At 41.1% G+C, this 20,843-nt stretch overlaps 1 protein-coding gene across 1 annotated transcript in view; it reads right to left on the bottom strand.

Moving 5' to 3' along the window:
- The window catches only part of Oxct1 (3-oxoacid CoA-transferase 1), a 133,999-nt gene that overhangs the window by 14,896 nt on the left and 98,260 nt on the right, over nt 1-20,843 (bottom strand). Inside the window, exons 14-15 of the mRNA XM_031360532.1 lie at nt 15,284-15,373; nt 1,823-1,903 (exon numbers count right to left, since the gene is read on the bottom strand). Coding sequence (XP_031216392.1) covers nt 1,823-1,903; nt 15,284-15,373 — 171 coding nt within the window. The remainder of the gene's footprint in view (nt 1-1,822; nt 1,904-15,283; nt 15,374-20,843) is intronic.

Raw genomic sequence — 20,843 nt, 5'->3', positions numbered from 1 at the left:
ACAACAAAAACAACAGGAAGTGACAGTTACTTTTCTTAATATATTAATTTGAAAATTAATATTACCAATATATCCTAATCGATTGAAATACCCCAAAAAAGGACTAATATTCAATATATACAAAGAATTCAAGAAGTTAGACTCCAGAGAACAAAATAACCCTATTAAAAAATGGGGTGCAGAGCTAAACAAAGAATTCTCAACTGAGGAATACCGAATGGCTGAGAAGCACCTAAAGAAATATTCAAATCCTTAGTTATCAGGGAAATGAAAATAAAACAACCCTGAGATTCCACCTCACACCAGTCAGAATGGCTAAGATCAAAAACTAAGGTGACAGCAGATGCTGGCAAGGTTGTGGAGAAAGAGGAACACTCCTTCATTGGTAGTGGAGTTGCAAGCTGGTACAACCAATCTGGAAATCAGTTTGGCGGTTCCTCAGGAAATTGGACATAGTACTAGCAGAGGACCGGGCTTACCCAGAAGATGCTCCAACATGTAATAAGGACACATGCTCCACTATATTCATAGCATCCTTATTTATAATATCCAGAAACTGGAAAGAACCCAAATGTCCCTCAACAGAGGAATGGATACAGAAAATATGATACATCTACACAATGGAGTACTACTCAGCTATTAAAAACAATGAATTTATGAAATGCTTAGGGAAATGGATGGATCTGGAGAGTATTATCCTGAGTGAGGTAACCCAATCACACAAGAACACACATGGCATGCACTCTCATACAATGGCATGCATTCTCTGATAAGTGGATATTATCCCAGAAGCTCAGAATACCCAAAATACAATCCACAAACCCCAAGAAACTCAAGAACAAGGAAGACCAAAGTGTGGATGCTTCGTTCCTTCTTAGAAGGGGAAACAAAATACCCATCGAAGGAGTTGCAGAGATAAACTATGGAGCAGAGACTGAAGGAAGGACAATCCAGAGACTGTTATACCTGGGAATCCTTTCCATATTCAATCATCAAACCCAGACACTATTGTGGATGTCAGCAAGTGCTGGCTGACAGGAGCCTGATATAGCTGTCTCCTGAGAGGCTCTGACAGTGCCTGATTAATACAGAAGTAGAAACTCACAATCATCCATTGGACTGTGCATATAATCCCCAGTGAAGGAGCTAGAGAAAGGACCCAAGTGGCTGAAAGGTTTGCAGCCCCTTAGGATGAACAACAATGTGAACTAACTAGTAACCTCAGAGTTCCAGGGTCTAAACCATCAACTAAAGAGTACACATAGTGGGACTCATGGCTCCAGCAGCATATGTATAGCAGAGGACATCCTAGTTGGTCATTAATGGGAGGACAGGCCCTTGGTCCTGTGAAGGTTTATGCCCCAGTGTAGGGGAATGCCAGGGCCAGGAAGTGGGAGAGGGTGGGTTGATGAGCAGGAGTATGGGGGAAGGAAACAGAGTTTTTTTGTTTTTGTTTTTGATATTTTTCAGAGGGGTAACCAAGAGAGCAGATATTATTTGAAATGTAAATAAAGAAAACATCTAATAAAAAAATCGAAATGTAAGGATTAATACACTCCTTGGATTACAGCACACTGTAAAAGCTACCCAGGATTAGAGTTTCAGTGTGTGTGTAATTCCAGAGAATTGAACATGAGGACGTCTACATTAAGAAACATTAATTTTTCCCATTCCCTCCTTCCACAGATGAACGTAATCTCGTGGCTACTGATTTGATATAATTCCAGATGGTGATTTTAAAAAAGCCTCAAATGTGTCTCCTAATAAAACAAGAGTGGTAGTGGTCGATGTGAGCGGAAGCAAGAAGAAAAGAGGACGTTACCTTTTCTGTAATAATGCGGTTGACACACTGCTTGCCCGTCAGCGGTAATGTACACTTCTCCATGATTTTATGAGCATTTCCCTGTTTTAAATGAGAAAACATTAACAACATTATTTAGGGAGTAATTCCTACTTAGAATTGATGTGACTGTAGGAAAACCAGGAACTATCGGAGACATCAACTTTTAAGAAGTGGCTATTTCCAAAACTTTGCCAAGCCCTCCTCCCTCTTTAGGTAGCTATCACCCCTGGAATGACTTGGGGAGGACCCCTACAATTTACCCAACGCTTAAGAGGCTTAATGGGAAAACACTGTTCCACCTATATGTACTCTCAAGCCTCAATTCCTGAACCACTTGATGTGCAGTTACAAGTACAATATCCCCTCATTATTCTCCTCCAAAGAATGGTCCTCTTAAAAAAAATCTGTAGTTGTTTGCCAGGAGTAGGAAGGACACATAAAAAAACAAGCATGTGACCCAACCTTCCTCTTCTAAAACAGACTCAATTCTATTCTTTAAGAAAAAAAAAACAACAAAACAAAACATATGCACAGAAAACAGCAAGGCCTTGCTTCCTTTGTCAATGGAAAAACGCGTCAATTCTCTATTTTTATGTATTTTTCTGCTACATCAAAAGCATTATATTTAGCATGCTATTTATTTCTTGCTGTCAAGTTTAGAGATTGTGGTATATGAACACCTAATTTTCTTACAAGTCCCACTTGCAGCCCCAAAGTCCCCATCATCCTTTTCAGTCCTCCCAGGGAGGGCCTGTCAGGATTTGTTGTTGATTTCAACCGTTGGAATTGATTTTATTCTTACCTAATGCCCATACAAAGCAGACCACTGTGGGGCCAACTGACTCCAAATACTCTATTCCCTTTCTCTTAGGGCTATTTTTTTCCCCTTGAGATTGTTTGGGCTTTAGTTTGCTCATTAATAAAATGCATGGCCTGGCTTCAATGAGCCTTTGCTTTTCCACATTTCTTGTAGCCACAGTTCTCTTTCTTGCAACAGAAAACAGAAGAGGGATCATGAGCAGAAACCAGGCTTTACCCATTAACTCCCTTTCGGAGCTCCATCCTGACCTCAGTGTAGAGGTGGCTTCTTAGATGCTTCTGTGGAGCCCAGCTGTCAGCCCAGCTGTAGGCAACATCAGCTCTGACTTCTTCCAGCTATGATTAAACTCCTTTTTAACTTAAGAACACTAATAGCGGAAATGAACATTTCCTTTGAGGCTATAGGCTGGCCTAGTGCACTGTGGGTCTGGTCTTAAAAACAGTAAAATGCTTCTGTTTTCTTGTGGACCTAAACATACCAAATACAACACATGTCACCACCATCACTTGCCTGTTTTGCCAGCGTAAATATCCACCTATGAATTAGTTTAGATCTCTCCCCAGACTGGTATCAAACCATGAGCATGGTCAGAGGAAATGCATTTCAGATAACTCGATCTAATTATGATTTTGCTCCTTATAGTAACTTGTCAATTATGCAATGTACTTATAGTTAAGACGACTTTGGTATGTGTAAGTCAGTGCAAGGCATAAAAGGTATTCTAAAATTTCTGAATGGATGGATTGACAGATATATGAATGAATGAGTGAAGAATGAATGAATAAACGGGAATAGAAATAAAAATGGAAGACTATTATAAATCTTGGATGAGTTGTTTTTTTTAAAAAAAGACAAACTATTACCTTAACTTAGCCCAAACTAGTGTTGACTATATGTCAAGTAGCTAGATATTACATTTTCAAAAGCCAGTTGTTTCTAGATCTATCTTGCTCTATAAGGAAAGTTGCTGATATCGAATGAAAAATCTCTTCTCTTTTTGTCTACTGTCACCCTTCTTGTGAGATTTCAAATCCTGCATGTCAAAGAAGCTAAATTTAACAGCAGAAATTAATGATGAACATTGAGCTTCTCTAGCTGTCAGGTTCTCTTACATTTAATATACCTCAAATAAGATGCGTCACAGTGAACTCCAGGTCTGACTTCTAATGGAGTAAACCATCTGTAGGCCTCAGAGGAAAACTTCCGCAGGAAACTCCTCTCACTTTGTTCTCATTATTTGAAAGAGCTGCATTGGGTGTTAGGCAGCCATGTGGATTTTAATGAACAGGCAACCCCGTTTTAGGAGGAATGATGAAAGTCACCCGACAACACTAATGGAGCCCTACCAACACAGACCTTTTATAAACCACTTTCTGCATAAATAATATAGCATAGGTAGGAATGGTGTAGATGTCTAACCAAGGAACTTTTACACAAAACCTCGTCCCTCTCACACTATCTGTGCAAGACCAGTATGTTCATACGTTTCTTGCCTGTCTCACTTTACAGTATTATTAGATTGAAATTAAATGCAACATCCAACACTTTGTATGAGTAACTGTTAACTGCTGTTGTTTATACAACCTTTAATTAAAATTCATGTAACCTACTATCTTAGTCAGGGTTTGTATTCGTGCACAAAACATCATGTCCAAGAAGCAAGTTGGGGAGGAAAGGGCTCATTCAGCTTACACTTTCATATTGCTGTTCATCACCAAAGGAAGTCAGGACAGGAATACACACAGGATAGGAACTTGGAGGCAAGAGCTGATGCAGAGACCACGGAAGGGTACTGCTTACTGGATTGCTTCCCCTGGCTTGCTCAGCTTGCTTTCTTATAGAACCCAGGACTACCAGCCCAAGGACAGCACCACCCAAAATGGGCTGGGCCCTCCCCCATTGATCACTAATTGAAAAAATGCCTTGCACTGGATCTCATGGAGGCATCTCCTCAAGGAAGGCTCCTTTCTCTGTGATAACTCCAGCTTGTGTCAAGCTGACACACAAACCAGCCAGTGTACCTACCAATATGAGCTTCTAAGCCCCTACATGAAGTCTGACATAGAAATAAGCAAAGAATGGGCTAAATTCATTTCCTCAGAACCACAGAACTAATGAAAACACAGTACATATTTGGAGACACACCATAAGAAACACACCTAGGAAACCAGCACTTGGTGTATTTGTACAGTTAGAACAATGTAGCTGGATGATTCCATTCACATTTAGCTCCAAGACATAGCAGAGATCAAGGAAAGAGCAAAAATAACATGCACACAGATGCCAAACATCACTATTGCAGTGAAACAACAGGTTGGATCTCAAGACAAACCGTGACTGACTCTCACATTAGCACTTTCCCAAGCACGCTGAGCTGAGCCTCACTGTAGAGTATGTGACAGCTGCATACATCAGTGATTCACAGAGCAGGAGCAATTGCTGATTTTGAACGTTTAAAAATAAATTCTAATAAAGACTGTCAGTACAATGTGGCAGCATCAAACACTACAAGAGTCCAAAGAATAGTACTCTCATTTAATGGAGACCTGGAGGCATTTATTTGAACCTTTAAATTCTCTGGGTTGCAATCTTCTGTTGCCTTGATCTGCTATGAGACATTGAAGGTACACTGAACAAGGAGGGGTTGAACTGATGTTTAAAAAACAAAAGCAGGGGGAACAGGATCAGATGGGGGCAGGAGGATGGAGAGAAGCACAGACAGTCAAAAGAATGAATGGAAATAAGCAGCCTCCAGGGAAGGGGGACCCTCTAGAAAGTACCAGAGATCTGGGAGGTGAAAGACTCTCAAAACTCATTGGGAGTGACCTTAGCCAAAGTGCCCAACATTAGGGAGAGTCCACCTCCAGTAGACAGACAAGGCCTCAAGTGGAGGGACTAGATTGCTAACTCACAGTTAAAATTTCTGACCCAGAATGTTCCTGTCTAAAAGAACTGCAAGAACAAAAACGGAGAAGAGACTGAAGGAAAGGTGGTCCAAAGACTCTCATTGGGGGTCGGGGGGTACCAAGGTCTGACGCTCTGGTGTGTTTACAAACAGGAACCTGGCATGGCTGTTCTCTGAGAGGCCTTATCAGCAGCTGACGGAGACACCCAACCATTGAACTGAAGTTAGGGACCTCTATGGTTGAATCAGAAGAAGGATTAAAGAAGCTGAAGGGGAGAGTGGCCTCATAGGCAGATCTGCAGTCTCAGCTAACACAGACCCCAGGGAGCTCCCAGAGACTGAGGCACCAACCAGGAACATACACAGGCTGGTCAGAGGCCCCTGGCACATAAATAGCAGAGGTCTGCCTGGTCTGGCCTCAGTGGGAGAAGATGCGCTTAATCCTCTAGAGACTTGAAGCCCAGGAAAGGGGGTGGCCTGGTGGCAGGGGGCACCCTCACAGAGGCAAGGAGGAGGAAGAATGGGATGAGAACTGCGGGAGAGGGGACAGAGTGGAAGGATATCTTAATATCTTCATAACCTTGACAGATTCCTAAACCCCATTGCTTCCATCTGTTTCCCTGACATCTTTCTCCCCTTCAAGACCTTAGGTACTTCACAGTTTTGTTTTTCAATGACTTGTGCCTCAGAACTTTCTAGAATTTGCTTCCTTGAGAGCTCTTTAATTCTTTAGATCTCTAAATATAATACAAGAACTATGTTTTTCAGTAATGAACAACTCTAGTTAAAAGATAATATCTCTTGCTACCATAGCAGTACATTTCAGGGCATCAAAATGAACTTATGTAACCAGCTCATTTTTTCAGACAACAGAATGTTCTAGGAATTGGTCATTCCCATGTCACCAGGTACTGGGAAAATGCACCAAATCACATCTCATCACCTCAGAGTCAAATAGCCATACCCTTTTTAGTTGTCAGAATAGCCTCTCCAATATACTTTACATAGTATCCATTCCAGTGTCCCAAGGGCATCCCCAGTGTGACGGCCCTCTTTGATGTTCTCTTCTTCCTTCCCCCGACTATCCATGTTACAATGTCCATCTCCTATCAATGCCTAACAGCCTTTGAGCTTGATCAAAGTTGAGAGCATTCATCTCTGCATCTACAGGAACAAGAAGAACACTAAGTGTGCCACAATGACCAATATACTTTTGGATATAACAATGTGGTTTAGAGAACTCTGACAGAGTTAGAGCTATAAATACCATGTGACTAAGTAAGTACCTGTGGGCTGCCTAGGGCATCTTTCTAGCTCTCAGAAATATACTTCCATAGTTGCCATATCTCTGAGCTCAACAGAAGTTCATCTAACAGAAGGACTTGAAAGGAGATCACAAGATTTGCAGGGGAAGAGGGCAAAGGCTCGGAGCAAAGACACACCAGGCCTGCAGTGTAAAACACAGAACATCAAAAGGAGGAATAAAATGGGTTTCTGCCTCTTCCACTGGCCCCTTCCTAATCGTCAAAGCTTGTTATAAGCTACCAGATGCTGAACTCTGTAGAATAGTGTTTAATCTTTGGTACAAGGAAGCCAATATCAAGTCTCTCTTTAACCTCAACACAGTATCACAGAAGTTTGCTGGTCCGCACACGCAGTGCCTTCTCCCTAACCACCCCTCACCATAATGGTGAAAGCAAGTGAACTATTTTCTACATACACATATATGTCATTGTGGAATGCTGTGCTTATTACCAATTACATGACTATCAGCTTACTATGATGACTGAGGTGGGGCATAACAAAAATGGATTGGCAAAACAAAGAATATCAGGTGTGCAGAGTACCAGGCCAGGATGAGCTTGCTCTCACTAAGTTTATCCTCATGGGACATTTTAACCTTTCTGAGTACCTACTCAGTTCTCATGGGGCACTGCTGGAGAACATCTGTTTGCACAGAGACATTTTGCAATTTCTGAATTTTGTTACTCTACCTATGCCTATACAACTCATTTAAAGATACAAGGTTTAATCCCAGTCCTTTTAATAGCCGCTATGACAAACTGTTTCAAATAATTAAGTAATACAAGTTAACAGGCAATGTTTGCTTGTTCAGATATGCTATAAATAGATAGATAGTCTTCAAAGGCATCAGAAATCTACAGAGTATGGCATTTAAAATTATTTCATTATTAAGAGATCTTTGGACTATGAGACAGAGTTATTTTTGACAATACTCCCTTTCCATGTCAAAGAAGATGATGAGCATCAATAACCTCCATATGGAGTTGCTTCAATTGTGGCAAACTAGCCACTAGGGAAAAAAGCCCCAATTTTATCTGTAGCAGAATATTGTACAAATAGGACAAATGGATGCAAAATAGTCAACTGCTAAGCTCTGCCAAGCAGGATAAGCTAGTCCTTCATAATTCCTGCTTCACTTAAAGGTTGTCAGATGTTCTGGACCAGAAGACTGAAGATAGATACTCCAATCTTATAAGGAATATTGGGGACTGTCCAGGCAGAAAGCTATCTTTGTCATTTCTATGACTTATGGAAGATCCATCCCTGTGCTTCCTGCATTCTCAAATCTCTGATGAAGTTGAAAACTCATAATTAAATAATACTTATTTCTTCTCAAATCTCTGATGAGGTTGAAGTCTCACAATTGAACTTAAGTTGTTTGAGATTTAAGAAGATGTTCTAGGTCTAAAAAGATAATAAATGATTTAAATATAAAATTCTAACTCACCAAGATAGGATAGATGATAAAAAAAAACTTTAAATTGCCAAATGTAATGAACTGGACATTATAAGTGTATCTCATATTTTATAATTTTCATAATTGTTATAATTGTATTCAATTTATATCTGAGAGGAAGGGAGCCTTTTGGAGGGCTAAAAAGGGGAACTGTTGAGGTTTGGTCTATTGCTATGTGCTGTAATGCTAAGTGCAGGGCCCCCAAGACCTGGTTACCCCATAGATGAGAGTCTGCATGTAGACCCAGGTGACACTATGTGACCTTGCCTGGAAGTTATTTCTGATTGGTAAATAAGGATGTCTACAGCCTATAGTTGGGCAGAATTAAGATAGGCAGTGCTCGGTACTAAGGAGCATGCCACCATGGGTCAGATGAGTCATGAAACAATGGCCATGTGGGTTGGCTATTTGGAGTTAAGAGCAGCTCAGATGGAACACAGTAAATTATATAATGGGAGTATTGGTTGGGAAATAGACACAATAGTATAGAAGGTAGACATCTGCCCAGTACTAGAGCTGTTTATGGCATATTTTAAAGATAAAGGAGGTGTGTGTCTTTTATCCAGGAACTAAATGGTCAAAGGTGGAGTAGAAACCCCAGATTGGGATTAAATATTTCTACAATTATGAATAATCTTTATATGTGGATAAAGTAGGAATTAGTAATCATAGCTACTCTCAAGCAAAGAGTAGCCTGTTCCCTGTGAAGAAGCTTCAGGGCTTTGAGGCTCTGTCTCTTCAACAGGATCATCATGTTAGTGAAGCTTTCACTCTCTGTAAAGGCTGAATCTTGCCATCTTTAGCATCTGTATAGCCCAAGAGTAAGTAGGAAATCTTTTCCACTCACAAAAAAGAGCGGTAACTCAAGTTTTTCCTTATTTTAACTTTTTGTTTTCCTTTAAAAAAATATAGCATTTCATTGGCAACTTATATAGCCCAAACTTAGTTATAGTTTAAAATTACTAGCTTAATTATTATAGTCCATATGACATATTTTAAACCTTTTACTGCATGTTAGATTGTGTTATGTCCACACTCAAGGGTTATTTGTTTCTCAAGGATTTCTATCATAAGGAAGAAATAAAAGGGCAAACACATGTAAACATATCTGTGTTCTTAGTTTGATATTATGATGGCACCAGGACCTTGTGGGTGCTAAATGTACATTTTACTACAAAGTTACACATACCTCAGATCCCTCAGAATTTTGATTTTTTTTAAAGGTAGACTATTTTTCTTCCAAACTATATAGACTAATTAACAGTCAGTATAGAAAAAAATTATAAGCTTTCAGGATGGTAAAAACACAAGCAGAAACTACCACTAATTCTGAATCAATCCAAAATGACAGTATACTTTCTTTAATTGGGAGTACTTTTCAGCGTTGCCAAAAATTACCACAGAAATCTTTCACATTTGAAATTTTCACATAGTAACACATTTGGTCTAAAATAAATGAGATTAATACGCTTCAGTCCATTTTTATAATTCTCTTTCAGAAAAAAAAAAAGAAAGAGAAGATAAAATTGGCATCAAAATATCTACATAAGACCCATTCTCACAGATAGATTACACTAAATCAGAAAAATCATTCCCAAAGGTTTATTCTCAACCTCATAGCAAAAAAAATTATGATTCCTCTTACTCCCTCAGACCCCAAATCTCTCACTGTATTAAAAAGAAAATATAACCCTTCCTTAGAAACAAAGCTCTCTTTAGTGTTCTCAAAACTAGAGGTTCTGCCTTTGCTTGTCTCTCTGAAACTCTGCCCTGGCCATCAGCTGTCCCTGAAAATGCTCCACACATCCCACCTGAAACTTGTTGTCATCTCTCAAAATGAACTGTCTATTCAGCTGTGCGATCTGTCGGACAGCCTTCTATCATAAATACATAAGCAGAGTGAGGTACCTGACGAACCACATCTCATAATTTTTCTTTCCTCAGTCCCTATAAGTGCCTATCACATAGTAGTCCTTGTTTGATGCCTGCATACACATGTGACCCAACACATCTACATAAGGTTTTTCTACCAAATTTCAAGGCAAAATATCAAAGAACATTCCTATAGCCATTCATAGAGGATAATAGACACTCTGTCTGTCGGCCCATCAGGTGTTATGACCTTTGCCTATGAGGTAGGGTGAGTAGGGTCACCTAAGGATAGGAGCCACACCATGGAGGAAAACTGAAATCCCATCCCAGAAACAAGGATGGCTTAGGGGATGTACTGGCTGGTTTTGTGTCAACTTGACAGAAGCCGGAGTTATTAAAGAGAAAGGAGCTTCAGGTGAGAAAATGCCTACATGAGATCCAGCTATAAGGTATTTTCTCAATCAGTGACCACTGTCCATTGTGGGTGGTGCCATCCCTCGTCTTGTAGTCTTGGGTTCTATAAAAGAGCAAGCTCAGCAAGCCAGGGGAAGCAAGCCAGTAAGAAACATCCTTCCATGACCTCTGCATCAGCTCCTGCTTCCTGACCTGCTTGAGTTCCAGTCCTGACTTCCTTTGGTGATGAACAGAAATGTGGAAAGTGTAAGCTGAATAAACCCTTTCCTCCCCAACTTGCTTCTTGGTCGTGATGTTTGTGCAGGAATAGAAACTCTGACTAACATGGGGGTTGGAGGAGGGAAGCTGATCCCATACTGTAGATAGGCTAAGGTAACCCAGGCAGTGTTGACTGTATCAGATTTAAAGAGTAACTTAGTCCATGTACTTGATTACAAGGAGGGTCTCAGGCAATTGGAAGACAATCAGGACACTGCAGCAGGGACCTAAATATGAGTAAGGAGAAGAAAAGCAGAGCAAGCAGAAGACTACCATAGTGGTGGTTCAGATAGAAAAGTGGGAGATCAGATTTCTCTATCGGGACCAGAAAGAAGATGAGGCCAAAGGTGAAAGCAAGATAAGTAATTTCATTGGGAGCATGTTGTAGTCGAGGTAGTTCTGGAACATCCAGGTAGACTTCTCTAAAAGGAATTAGCAATACAATTCTGGAGCTCACCAGGAGATTAGTTGGAGACAAAGGCTTTCTAGAACCACCTAGAAATACAATGGTTGGTACAAAAACAATGTTTTAAATCATACTCTAGGCTCAGAGGACCAGAGATGAAACTCCAAGTCCTTGGAACTCACAAGGAAAGGGCATGTGTGGATCTGTGGTGGCTGAGCAGCCACATGTCTCAGCCCAGTTTTAAAGGCCCATTGGAAAACAAACCAAATGACAGAGGGGCAGAGTACCATAGCTGGATTCATCTTTAAATTATAACTCAAGCATTCTAGACATCACAAATGTTCAAATAGCACCAATCCCAGCCCAGTGGCATAGAGGAGAGAGGTTTGAAAACACTGTCTGCCACTGGGCTACAAAGCATCCAGGGGAAAAGATTATAAGACAAAATCTGAGGAAATAAACATACAGAGAGAGCTCACTTTCTAAGGATTATTTTCTTTCAAAGCCTTTACTGATGGCTTTCTCGCCAAAGCAGAAATGGTAGTTACGGTTAGGGAAAGGAGCACAAGGGAGTCTTTCTGAAAAGTAAGGTTCCTGAAAGGACAAATCCCGGTAAGATGTGTAAAGGCAGGTCAGTGTGCAGGCCGTCTGTGAGAGGAAGGCGGGTCAGTGTGCAGGCTGTCTGTGAGAGGAAGGCGGGTCAGTGTGCAGGATGTCTGTGAGAGTACGGCGGATATAGGCTGGTGGAGATGGAATCAAACTCCTAGCCCCGCCACTTTCCTACAGTGGCTTGCCTACATTCTGAACTTAATCAGAGGCCCCCAAGTAAGGGAGACTAAGTCTGTGTAATGCTAGGCACACATCCAGCTGCTAAGGACCCAAGTTCTTCTTAATGGTCTTTCCAGTTTTAAGGGGCAGAAGACAGAATAGGTCAAAGATGAAAAGAAGAAAAGTATGTGTGTAAGAAAGTGTCCAAGAGTTAACTTTTTAAAAATACTATACTTTCTAAAAACGAAGTGAGATGGAAGGAAGGACAGCAAGAAAGCACCATCTGTACAGTCCCGCGTTGTTATTATTACAACCCAGCCTCAATGGAAACAGCATCCCAGCTGGATGCTGGCACCTGCTGGGGCCCCAGAAATTGCCAGAAGGCAAGGAGCCACTTGAGAGCAGCACCAGCAGGCAGCCAGTTTTGCAAAGTTTGCCAGTTTGCAAAGAAAGAAAGAGAGAGAGGGAGGGAGAGAGGGAGGGAGGGAGGAAGGGAGGAAGGAAGGAAGGGGAAGGGAAGAGAATGGAAGGGAAGGGAAGGAAGGGGAGGGGAGGGGAGGGAAGGGAGGGAGAGAAGGAAGGAAGGAAGGAAGGAAGAAAGGAAGGGGAAGGGAAGAGAACAGAAGGGAAGTGAAGGGAGGAGAGGAAAGGAAGGAAGGAAGGAAGGAAAACAGGAAGAAGAAATATGTTTTAAAGGTCTGCCAATGGACCTGTAACCCTACAGGTGGATAAAGGAAGCGCAAAGACGCAGAGCCACACACTGGTGGGCAGGTAGATCCAGACACAGGAACAAGAGTACAGCTCAAGAATACAAGACTACATTTCTCTCCTCCTGTTTTAATCCCTTTGTGAGCTTTGTGCTCTAAGTTTATAAACCTGTGGGGGCTGCTTGTGTGTTTTAACATAGCAGCTGTCACCAGGCAGCCCCGAAAGAAAGTATGGGTGGCTAAACAGAAGGGCTATTAGGAATGGGAAACCTCCAGCCTGTCCCTTCCCAGCAGGGAGGATGTGGCAAGGTTCATATACACATGCCATTCACAGGGAGTCCAGAAGAGCCATCAGTCCCAAGCAGTATTACACTCTTGGGACCATAGTGAGATGTGAGCTTTCACGAATATTATTTGGAGCTTATCTAAATGTTATGTGTGAAGGGTCTTTTATAACTGTTCTAATCATGGCTGTGAATGTGGTCGTCCCAGTACTCTTGAGACAGGATGACCATGAGTTTAAGGCCAGCCATGAGTTTTCCTCCAGAGAGAATTCCAAACAAGTCTGGATTATAGAATGAATCTAACAAACAACCTCTCCCTCCAAGTTTTTGAAAAAAAGAAATTAATTGTGAGTAGATTTTCTTCTGCTTTGTTCAAGTGAAAGTATTTGTGGGAAGCCCTCCAATTCTAGTGTGGAACAACCCATTTTCTCACCCACGTGGCCTTGCATCTGCAGCAAGCTTTAACAGGGATTCAGTCAGCTACAGGTTTGAAACACCATTTATTTTCCTCTATCAGAAATTCCAGCTGAGAAGAAAAGACTTTAGTGAGGGAGATGGAGGGGAGGGAGAGAGAATTTGCTAAACACAGGCCTAATGTTTTGAAAATGAATGTGCAAAAATAATCCAAAATAATTCAGACTCCATTGCCTATGCGTCAACAGCACAATAACAACCAAAGGGAAGTTGGATGGAATTCCCTCCAAATGCATTATGTTCCAGAGAAGACTTAGGTTTGATTTGCAGCTTGGCACTCTTCCGCCTCCGAGATGAGCATTTTGGATGCTGGTCAAGGCATGTCGCAGAAGTCACCTGTGCTGCTTCCCCTTCTGTTATCCTGCGTTCATGCTCCACTGCTCACTTCCCACTGTTTTCAAAACAACCTATGCTAATTCATATTTAGGGCAGTTAGCATTCATGGCTCTCTTTACCAACAGAACTCCCTGCGCCAGCAAGCAAAGTGCAAAGCTAGTCCCATGCTTTTACATGGGTTGGTGCATCACTAAATCAAGCCAGGCAGGCACGGGGCCACTCCACTCAGATTAGAAAGCCTCACAGGATTAATAAAGGAAAAACTAAGGCCATAGCAAGTTGGGGTGTCTCACAGACAGACCACCCAAGACTGACTTCACCAATCATCAGAAATCAATGGGTCCTGGACAGAAAAGACAATAGGAAGTAAGCAAGCTGTACTAAGGGCTCCATTTGTTAGAGGACTGGGCTTTGCAGTGAAAGACAAGTCTCAATTTGCTAGTCATAAAGACCTCAAGAAAGTGATTCTTGCTTCTGCTGCCAGAACCAAAATACAAATTGGGGGAGAGGAGGGGGGGCGAGTGTGTGTGTGGGCCAGTGAGATGGCTCAGTGGGTAAGGATCCTTGCTTATAAGGCTCACAGCCTGAGCGCCACCACCAGAACTGGAGCCGACTCCTATAAGTTGTGCTCTGACATCCACACACACGCTGTGGCAAGTGAGTGCATGTACATGCAAACAGACAGTAAGTAAGTACGTATGTAAATAAATGGATAGCTAAAGAAATATAGTGAAAAATAAGGTACCTATTATCAACTCTATGGGCATGCACACACAAACACAGAAATGACCGACAGGCAGTAAAAGCCCCATACATGTTAGCTATTTTTATATTATACGATAAAAGGAGGGAGAGTGTTGAAAATGAACTCCATCAAATCAGTGATTTTGGCTTCTTTTGGTGTCATGTTGCCGAATCCCAGCTATGATCACCTAGCATCTAGGAGGCACCCCGTAACGGTTTGATAACTTGTCAAAAATGTGCTTCTCAGAACAAGGATGTTCGTTATCACCACAGCTGTTATGTTCTAATACGTTCTGGAAAGGACACCACAGGCTTGGTAAGAGGCCATGCCATGCACTTGAAAATAACTACTCTTAAAAACCAACATCCTGTTGTGCTTTTCATGTGACCACAGTGAGTGATGACTATAATCATATCAAATCAGAAATCAACACATCTTCAGTGAATTCCGAGAGAGTAAAGCTTTAACTTGGAATATGCACACAACCGCTCAAAGGGCACCTGATACCTGGATTCCCTCAAAGTTGGACAAGCATCTGGCCAGGCCTATCTGTGTTCTTTCCCCTTTCAACATAAGTGCCATCACCTTTGATAAGCCAGAGAAAAACTGGAAACCACAGTTTGGCAGCATGGTAGCCTAAGGCTCATCACACTGTGAGTTGTTTCAAATTTGTGAGGAAACACGTGTTACCTTTGCAGAGTGTTCCATGGTGACCACCACTTTGGTTTTGGAACTGGACACTAAATCCATAGCGCCTCCCATTCCTTTCACCATTTTCCCCTGTAAAACAGAAACAGAAACTGAGTGGTCATGCACAGTTTACTTCTATCATAAGAGGAAGTGCACCGTTAACTTGCCAGCACAAGCAATGGCAGGAAAAATGTACTGACCATCACTACTCAGTACTCAAAGCTTTGTAACCTAAAATTGTGTTATTCTGTTAGCCTACGATTAAAGAATGTTCAGGATAATTTTTCCTATAGATTTATAATTGCTGCTATGATTATACTATTATTGTGTGTGCATATGTGTGAATGACACAAATGTATGCATGGCGTGTCGTGCGTGAGGAACTTACAGGATAACCCTGTAGAGCTGATTTTTCTCCTCCCAGCTTTCTATAGGTTCTCAGGATAGAATGCAGCTCATCAGGCTTGCACAGTATGCCCTTAACCTGCTAAGCCATCTGGCCAGCCCCCAGGGTAAATATTATTATCTCATTTTTACTAAGCATTACTAATGCATATTTTGTTGACAACGTATTAGTAATAAGACAAGTGAATGAGAAACTAATATAAGAACCTTTGTAGAATTCTTGCATAAAAAACAAAATGATCAGATTGAAACCTTAACAGTCATGACCTTCGTTTCTTTTTTTCAAACACGTAGTTGTTTTTATCGATTTGTCCATTCCAGACACTTTCTAAGGCACCTTTGGGTTTCCTATAGATTCATATTAGTAGGTTGAGGCACTAAAGGAATCCTCTAGCGGTGACTAATAAGGAAGGTGGTTCTGTCTATCTTTCTGGCTCTGAGCTTTCATCTTACATTTGGAAAAGAGGAAGAACAAAATGGAAAACCCTCCCAGCCAGGCAAAAACAGAAGCAAGGAGCTGCATTCAGAAGTGTCCCTGCCGTCACTGATCTGTTCCTACCCACCCCTCCACCTTCCTTCATTATTCATTTATCAACCGCCTTCGATGTGCCACGCGCATGCAAAGATTCCAACCGCCTGCTCTGTCTCCTGGATACAGAGTTTTGGAAAACACAGGTGCTTCCAAAGATGATGAAATACATCCTCCCACAGCACAGTGAAAAGATATGACTTCTAACATAGAAACTTCCTTAACGTTTTATTTTATTTATTGTTTTTAAATTCGGTCTTCTGGCTCATTGGTCATTAAATATTCTCCAATCATCTCAGAGTTCTGAGGGTATTAAGAGGGTATGTTGGGTCTAACACAGGACCTCAAATCCTGACCTCAGAGACATCTCAGAGGTAAACACAGCACGATGCAGGCAGGAATTAGATGAGCAGTGTGTAGGGAGGAGGAAGCAGCTAGACACCTGTGGCTTACAGCCTGCCACCAAGGACACGGGCGGCAGCTGGCAAAGGTAGAGTGGAGAGGTGTGTGGAGGATACAAGATCACTTGGATTCGGACAGGGTTTGAAAGTATGCAGAATATCCATTTAAATGTGCAATTTTAACTTCTCCATCTACGCCATGACCCTTAGTCAGCTGCAACTCTTAAGAGGTTGGTCATCAGGTCCTCAGATTTTCGTAGAAAACACCAGGAGCTTTCTGGCTCAATCAGCATGGGAAAGTTGTGGGCAGAAAGAAGAAACCAGAAATCAAGTTAATGTGCTATCAATCCCTTGAATTAGAAAAAAAAAAATCTTGTTTGGAATACACCACAGGCAAACCTTGAGACATAATGATTACATAGGTTTGAAACTTATGACAGCCTCTAACAGAAAGCTTGCTCAACTTAACTAAATGTGATGCACATATCTGAAATCACTTCAATTAGTTAAATCCTTACGGAGAACCTCCTGGGTACAGACCACTGAGCTGGAAGAATCAGAAAAGCTACCTGTTTGCTTCTGTTTAAAAGGTCCCTTTCTTTACACACTCACTGTATATGAAGCCTTCATAGCTCAGTTAAGTGATTTGATGTTCTCTAGCCCTCAAAGCACAGGCTAGAAATTTCATAGCACCATCTTAACCTCTAAATGCCTACTTTCAAAAGCGAAAAATGCCCAGGAAGGAACAACTGTTAAACCCTGTGTGACATTGCCAAATATCAACCCTCTCTGAAACTAAGTTAAGTATTTATAAACCTAAACTAAGACTATAAATCTCTGCCATAAAGCCACGGTAAACACTGCAGAGGACAACATATGGAAGTGTATGGTAAATCAAATTTACAAAGGTATTTATATAAATCTTCAGTCAACTCAAACTGTTGAGTATCTAGCCAAGCTAGAAACAACACTAGAAAGTAGAAATCTTCAAAAAAAGATCCTTTCCTTTGAAATGTTCATTGTCTAATTAAAGGATATATACATATACATACACATACATATACATATATATCCTAAACCAATGTGTTTCTAGTAGTAATGGTAAAATCTGCAGGTATTCAGTTCTCTTACTCTTTTAGTATGCTCAGCACATTGGAAAAAATAAACAGGATGTTTCCAACCATCTGAACTCCCAAAAGATTCCTGAAACAGAATCAATTACTGAGGGAAGACAAGTGGCTCTATCTAGACTGGCAAGAACAAGAAGGAAAACAAGCAGCTATTGAAAGCAAACTCACCATTAACCCTCAACTTAGTATATCAGCATTTGTGTGAGACCCAACCACTTGATTTCTGAGTTCTACTGCAGTTAAGAGAAGCAATAGGCCTGGATTCCAGACAATGGAAGGAATCCAGAGAGGTAATATTTGTGACTTCTAGGTAATATTTATTCAAAGTCTTGAATGAATCCTTCATATTCTATTTCTTTTTCTTTTCTTTCTTTTTTTTTTAAAAATTAGGACATTTATTTTCAGCCCTGAGAAAGAAAACAAGTTATTTTCTTTCCTTTTTATTCATTTGTATTATATATTTTCTTCATTTACATTTCAAACATTACCCCTTTTCCTCATTTTCCCTCCGAAAACGCCCCTATCCCATCCTCCCACCTCCCCCTGCTCACCAACTCACCCACTCTTGCTCCCTCTCCTGGCATTCCCCTACACTGGGGCATTGAGCCTTCATAAGACTAAAGCCTCTCGTCTCATTGACGTCCCACAAGGCCATCCTCTACTACATATGTGGCTTAAGAGTTGAGTCCCTCCATGTGTACTCCTTGGTTGGTGGATTAGTCCCTTGGTTGATGTTGTTCTTCTTCCTATGGGTCTACAAACCCCTTCACCTCCTTCAGTCCCTTCTCTAACTTCTCTTTTGGGGACCCTATGCTCAGTCCAATGGTTGGCTGTGAGCATCTGCCTCTGTATTTGTCAGGCTCTGGCAGAATCTCTCAGGACACAAGTACTGTCAGGAAGTACTTGTTGGCATCCACAACAGTTTATGGGATGTATCCCCAGATGGGACACTCACTGGATGACTTTTCTTTCCTTTAGTCTCTGCTCCAAACTTTGTCTCTGTATCTCCTCCCAAGGGTATTTTGATATCCCTTCTAAGAAGGACCAAAGTATCTACACTGTGGTCTTCCTTCTTCTTGAGCTTCATATGGTTTGTGAATTGTATCTTGGGTATTCTGAACTTCTGGGCTAATATCCACTTATCAGTGAGTGCATATCATGTGTGTTCTTTTGTGATTGGGTTACCTCACTCAGCCTAAGAACTTCATGAATTCATCGGGTTTTTTTTTTGTTTTTGTTTTTGTTTTTTTTTTTGGTTTTTCGAGACAGGGTTTCTCTGTATAGCCCTGGCTGTCCTAGAACTCACTCTGTAGACCAGGCTGGTCTCGAACTCAGAAATCCACCTGCCTCTGCCTCCCAAGTGCTGGGATTAAAGGCGTGCGCCACCATGCCCGGCGAATTCATCGTTTTTAATAGCTGAGTAGTACTCTATTCCATCCTCTACTGTATGGGTACGAAAAGGCAAAGTGAAGGAAGAAGGACGAGCTCCTGGGTCCTTATAGGACCGTGCATAACAAAGCTCACTTACTCAGAACCACACCCCACTGTTCAACATCAACAGAAAGCAAATGCTTAGGGTTCCAAACCGCTTAAGCTGGAAGACTTATTTGATACAGCAGCTAGAGTAACCAATCCATGGATGTGGTACTGACCAAGCATATTAATGGACAGCAGAGAACTCAGTGTAGAATGAGAGCTAATTACATAACGGAGCAAATGGAAGGGAGCTAGCAAGGCTCTTCAGAGGCGAGAGGAAGGTGACTCCTCCAGAGACACTCTGCTGGGAACCATAATTCACTGCTGTATCCAAACGTCCAGCACATCATCTGACATTTTTAAAGCTACGCTATTGCTTCTCGTCAATGAGAGAGGGAGCAAATAGAACGGATCTGTTAAAGGAACAGCTGGAAGGGGATATAGATTCCACTTCCACATTCATCTTCCTCCACCAAACTCAATACCCTATTCAACCTAGACAACAAAAAGCTAAATAAATGAGAAGATTAATGAAGTAAAAATAGGCCTTTAAATAAGTCATGAGAGAAAGATGACACTTGTAGAAAAATAGCCGTGTAATGAGTGAGCACTGGGCAGGGTGACACCAAGGGTAGCCTCTTTATAACTCTCATCAGCACACACATACTTCTTGAATGGCATAACTTTAGATCTGGACTGTATGCCCTCTAGTATAATGGGGCAATGATTGCTAGATGCTCAGCTCATAACTATCTCATCATTTTTCATGTAAGGGCTGACCCTGACAACAAGCACAGAAAGAATGCATTGAAATGAGCTAGAAATGTGGTATTCTCCAATACAACAGAATCACACAACACTTCTACAGTGATAATGCTCCAACTATGATCCCTAGTCCATAACTATCCACTTGGAGTCTCTTGTGCAAATACCAAGAAGAAAACCAGAAATACAAGGCCATTAGTGTTTTCAATAAAATTCTAGAGTATAGAATTTAATTAAAAATCAGTATTTCAATGTATTTCATCTGCTTTGTTTCTATTTCCTAATGCCAGAATTTTTTAAAAAGTAAAACTATTAAGGTGTTAACATTGAGCATGTCAATGTGGCAAACTACAAATGTTAAATTATATGCAAAAAAGAACTAGCAAGTCAAGCTCTAAACACGGTCGTGTAATTTTTGATGATTTTACAAGGAGCTTGAATATTTTGGGAGATACTGCAAAATATGCTTTAAATAAAATACAAAACATGTTGAAAAATTATTCATGACACCATCTTTTTCATTAGGCCATAAATAGCAACAGATCATTTCTGGATTGTTACTGTTCAGTATTCTGGTATGAAGTGAGAAACCGTTTAGTCGTATATAGAAACAGTTTTGTAGCAATTTTAAGTGGTGGCATGTGCCACAGTAGGAAACGTGAACCATGGCAAGTGTAAGGAAAGGATGGCTGACGGATGACTTATTAATAAAACTGGTGCTCGCTGCTCAGTATTAAATACCAGAACATGAAGTACCCACCTCAATCCAAATATAAGCCTTTTTATTTCTGTCTTCCCCATTATTAAACAATGCTCAAGGGAGAAGTTCTCCTTAGCATGCTCCCCGCTAAAGC

This window comes from Mastomys coucha, unplaced genomic scaffold (assembly GCF_008632895.1).
Source record: "Mastomys coucha isolate ucsf_1 unplaced genomic scaffold, UCSF_Mcou_1 pScaffold8, whole genome shotgun sequence".
NCBI classification, from domain to species: Eukaryota; Metazoa; Chordata; class Mammalia; order Rodentia; family Muridae; genus Mastomys; species Mastomys coucha.
The sequence above is the reverse complement of the archived record's forward strand: the minus strand, read 5'-3'. Positions and strand labels throughout refer to the sequence as shown.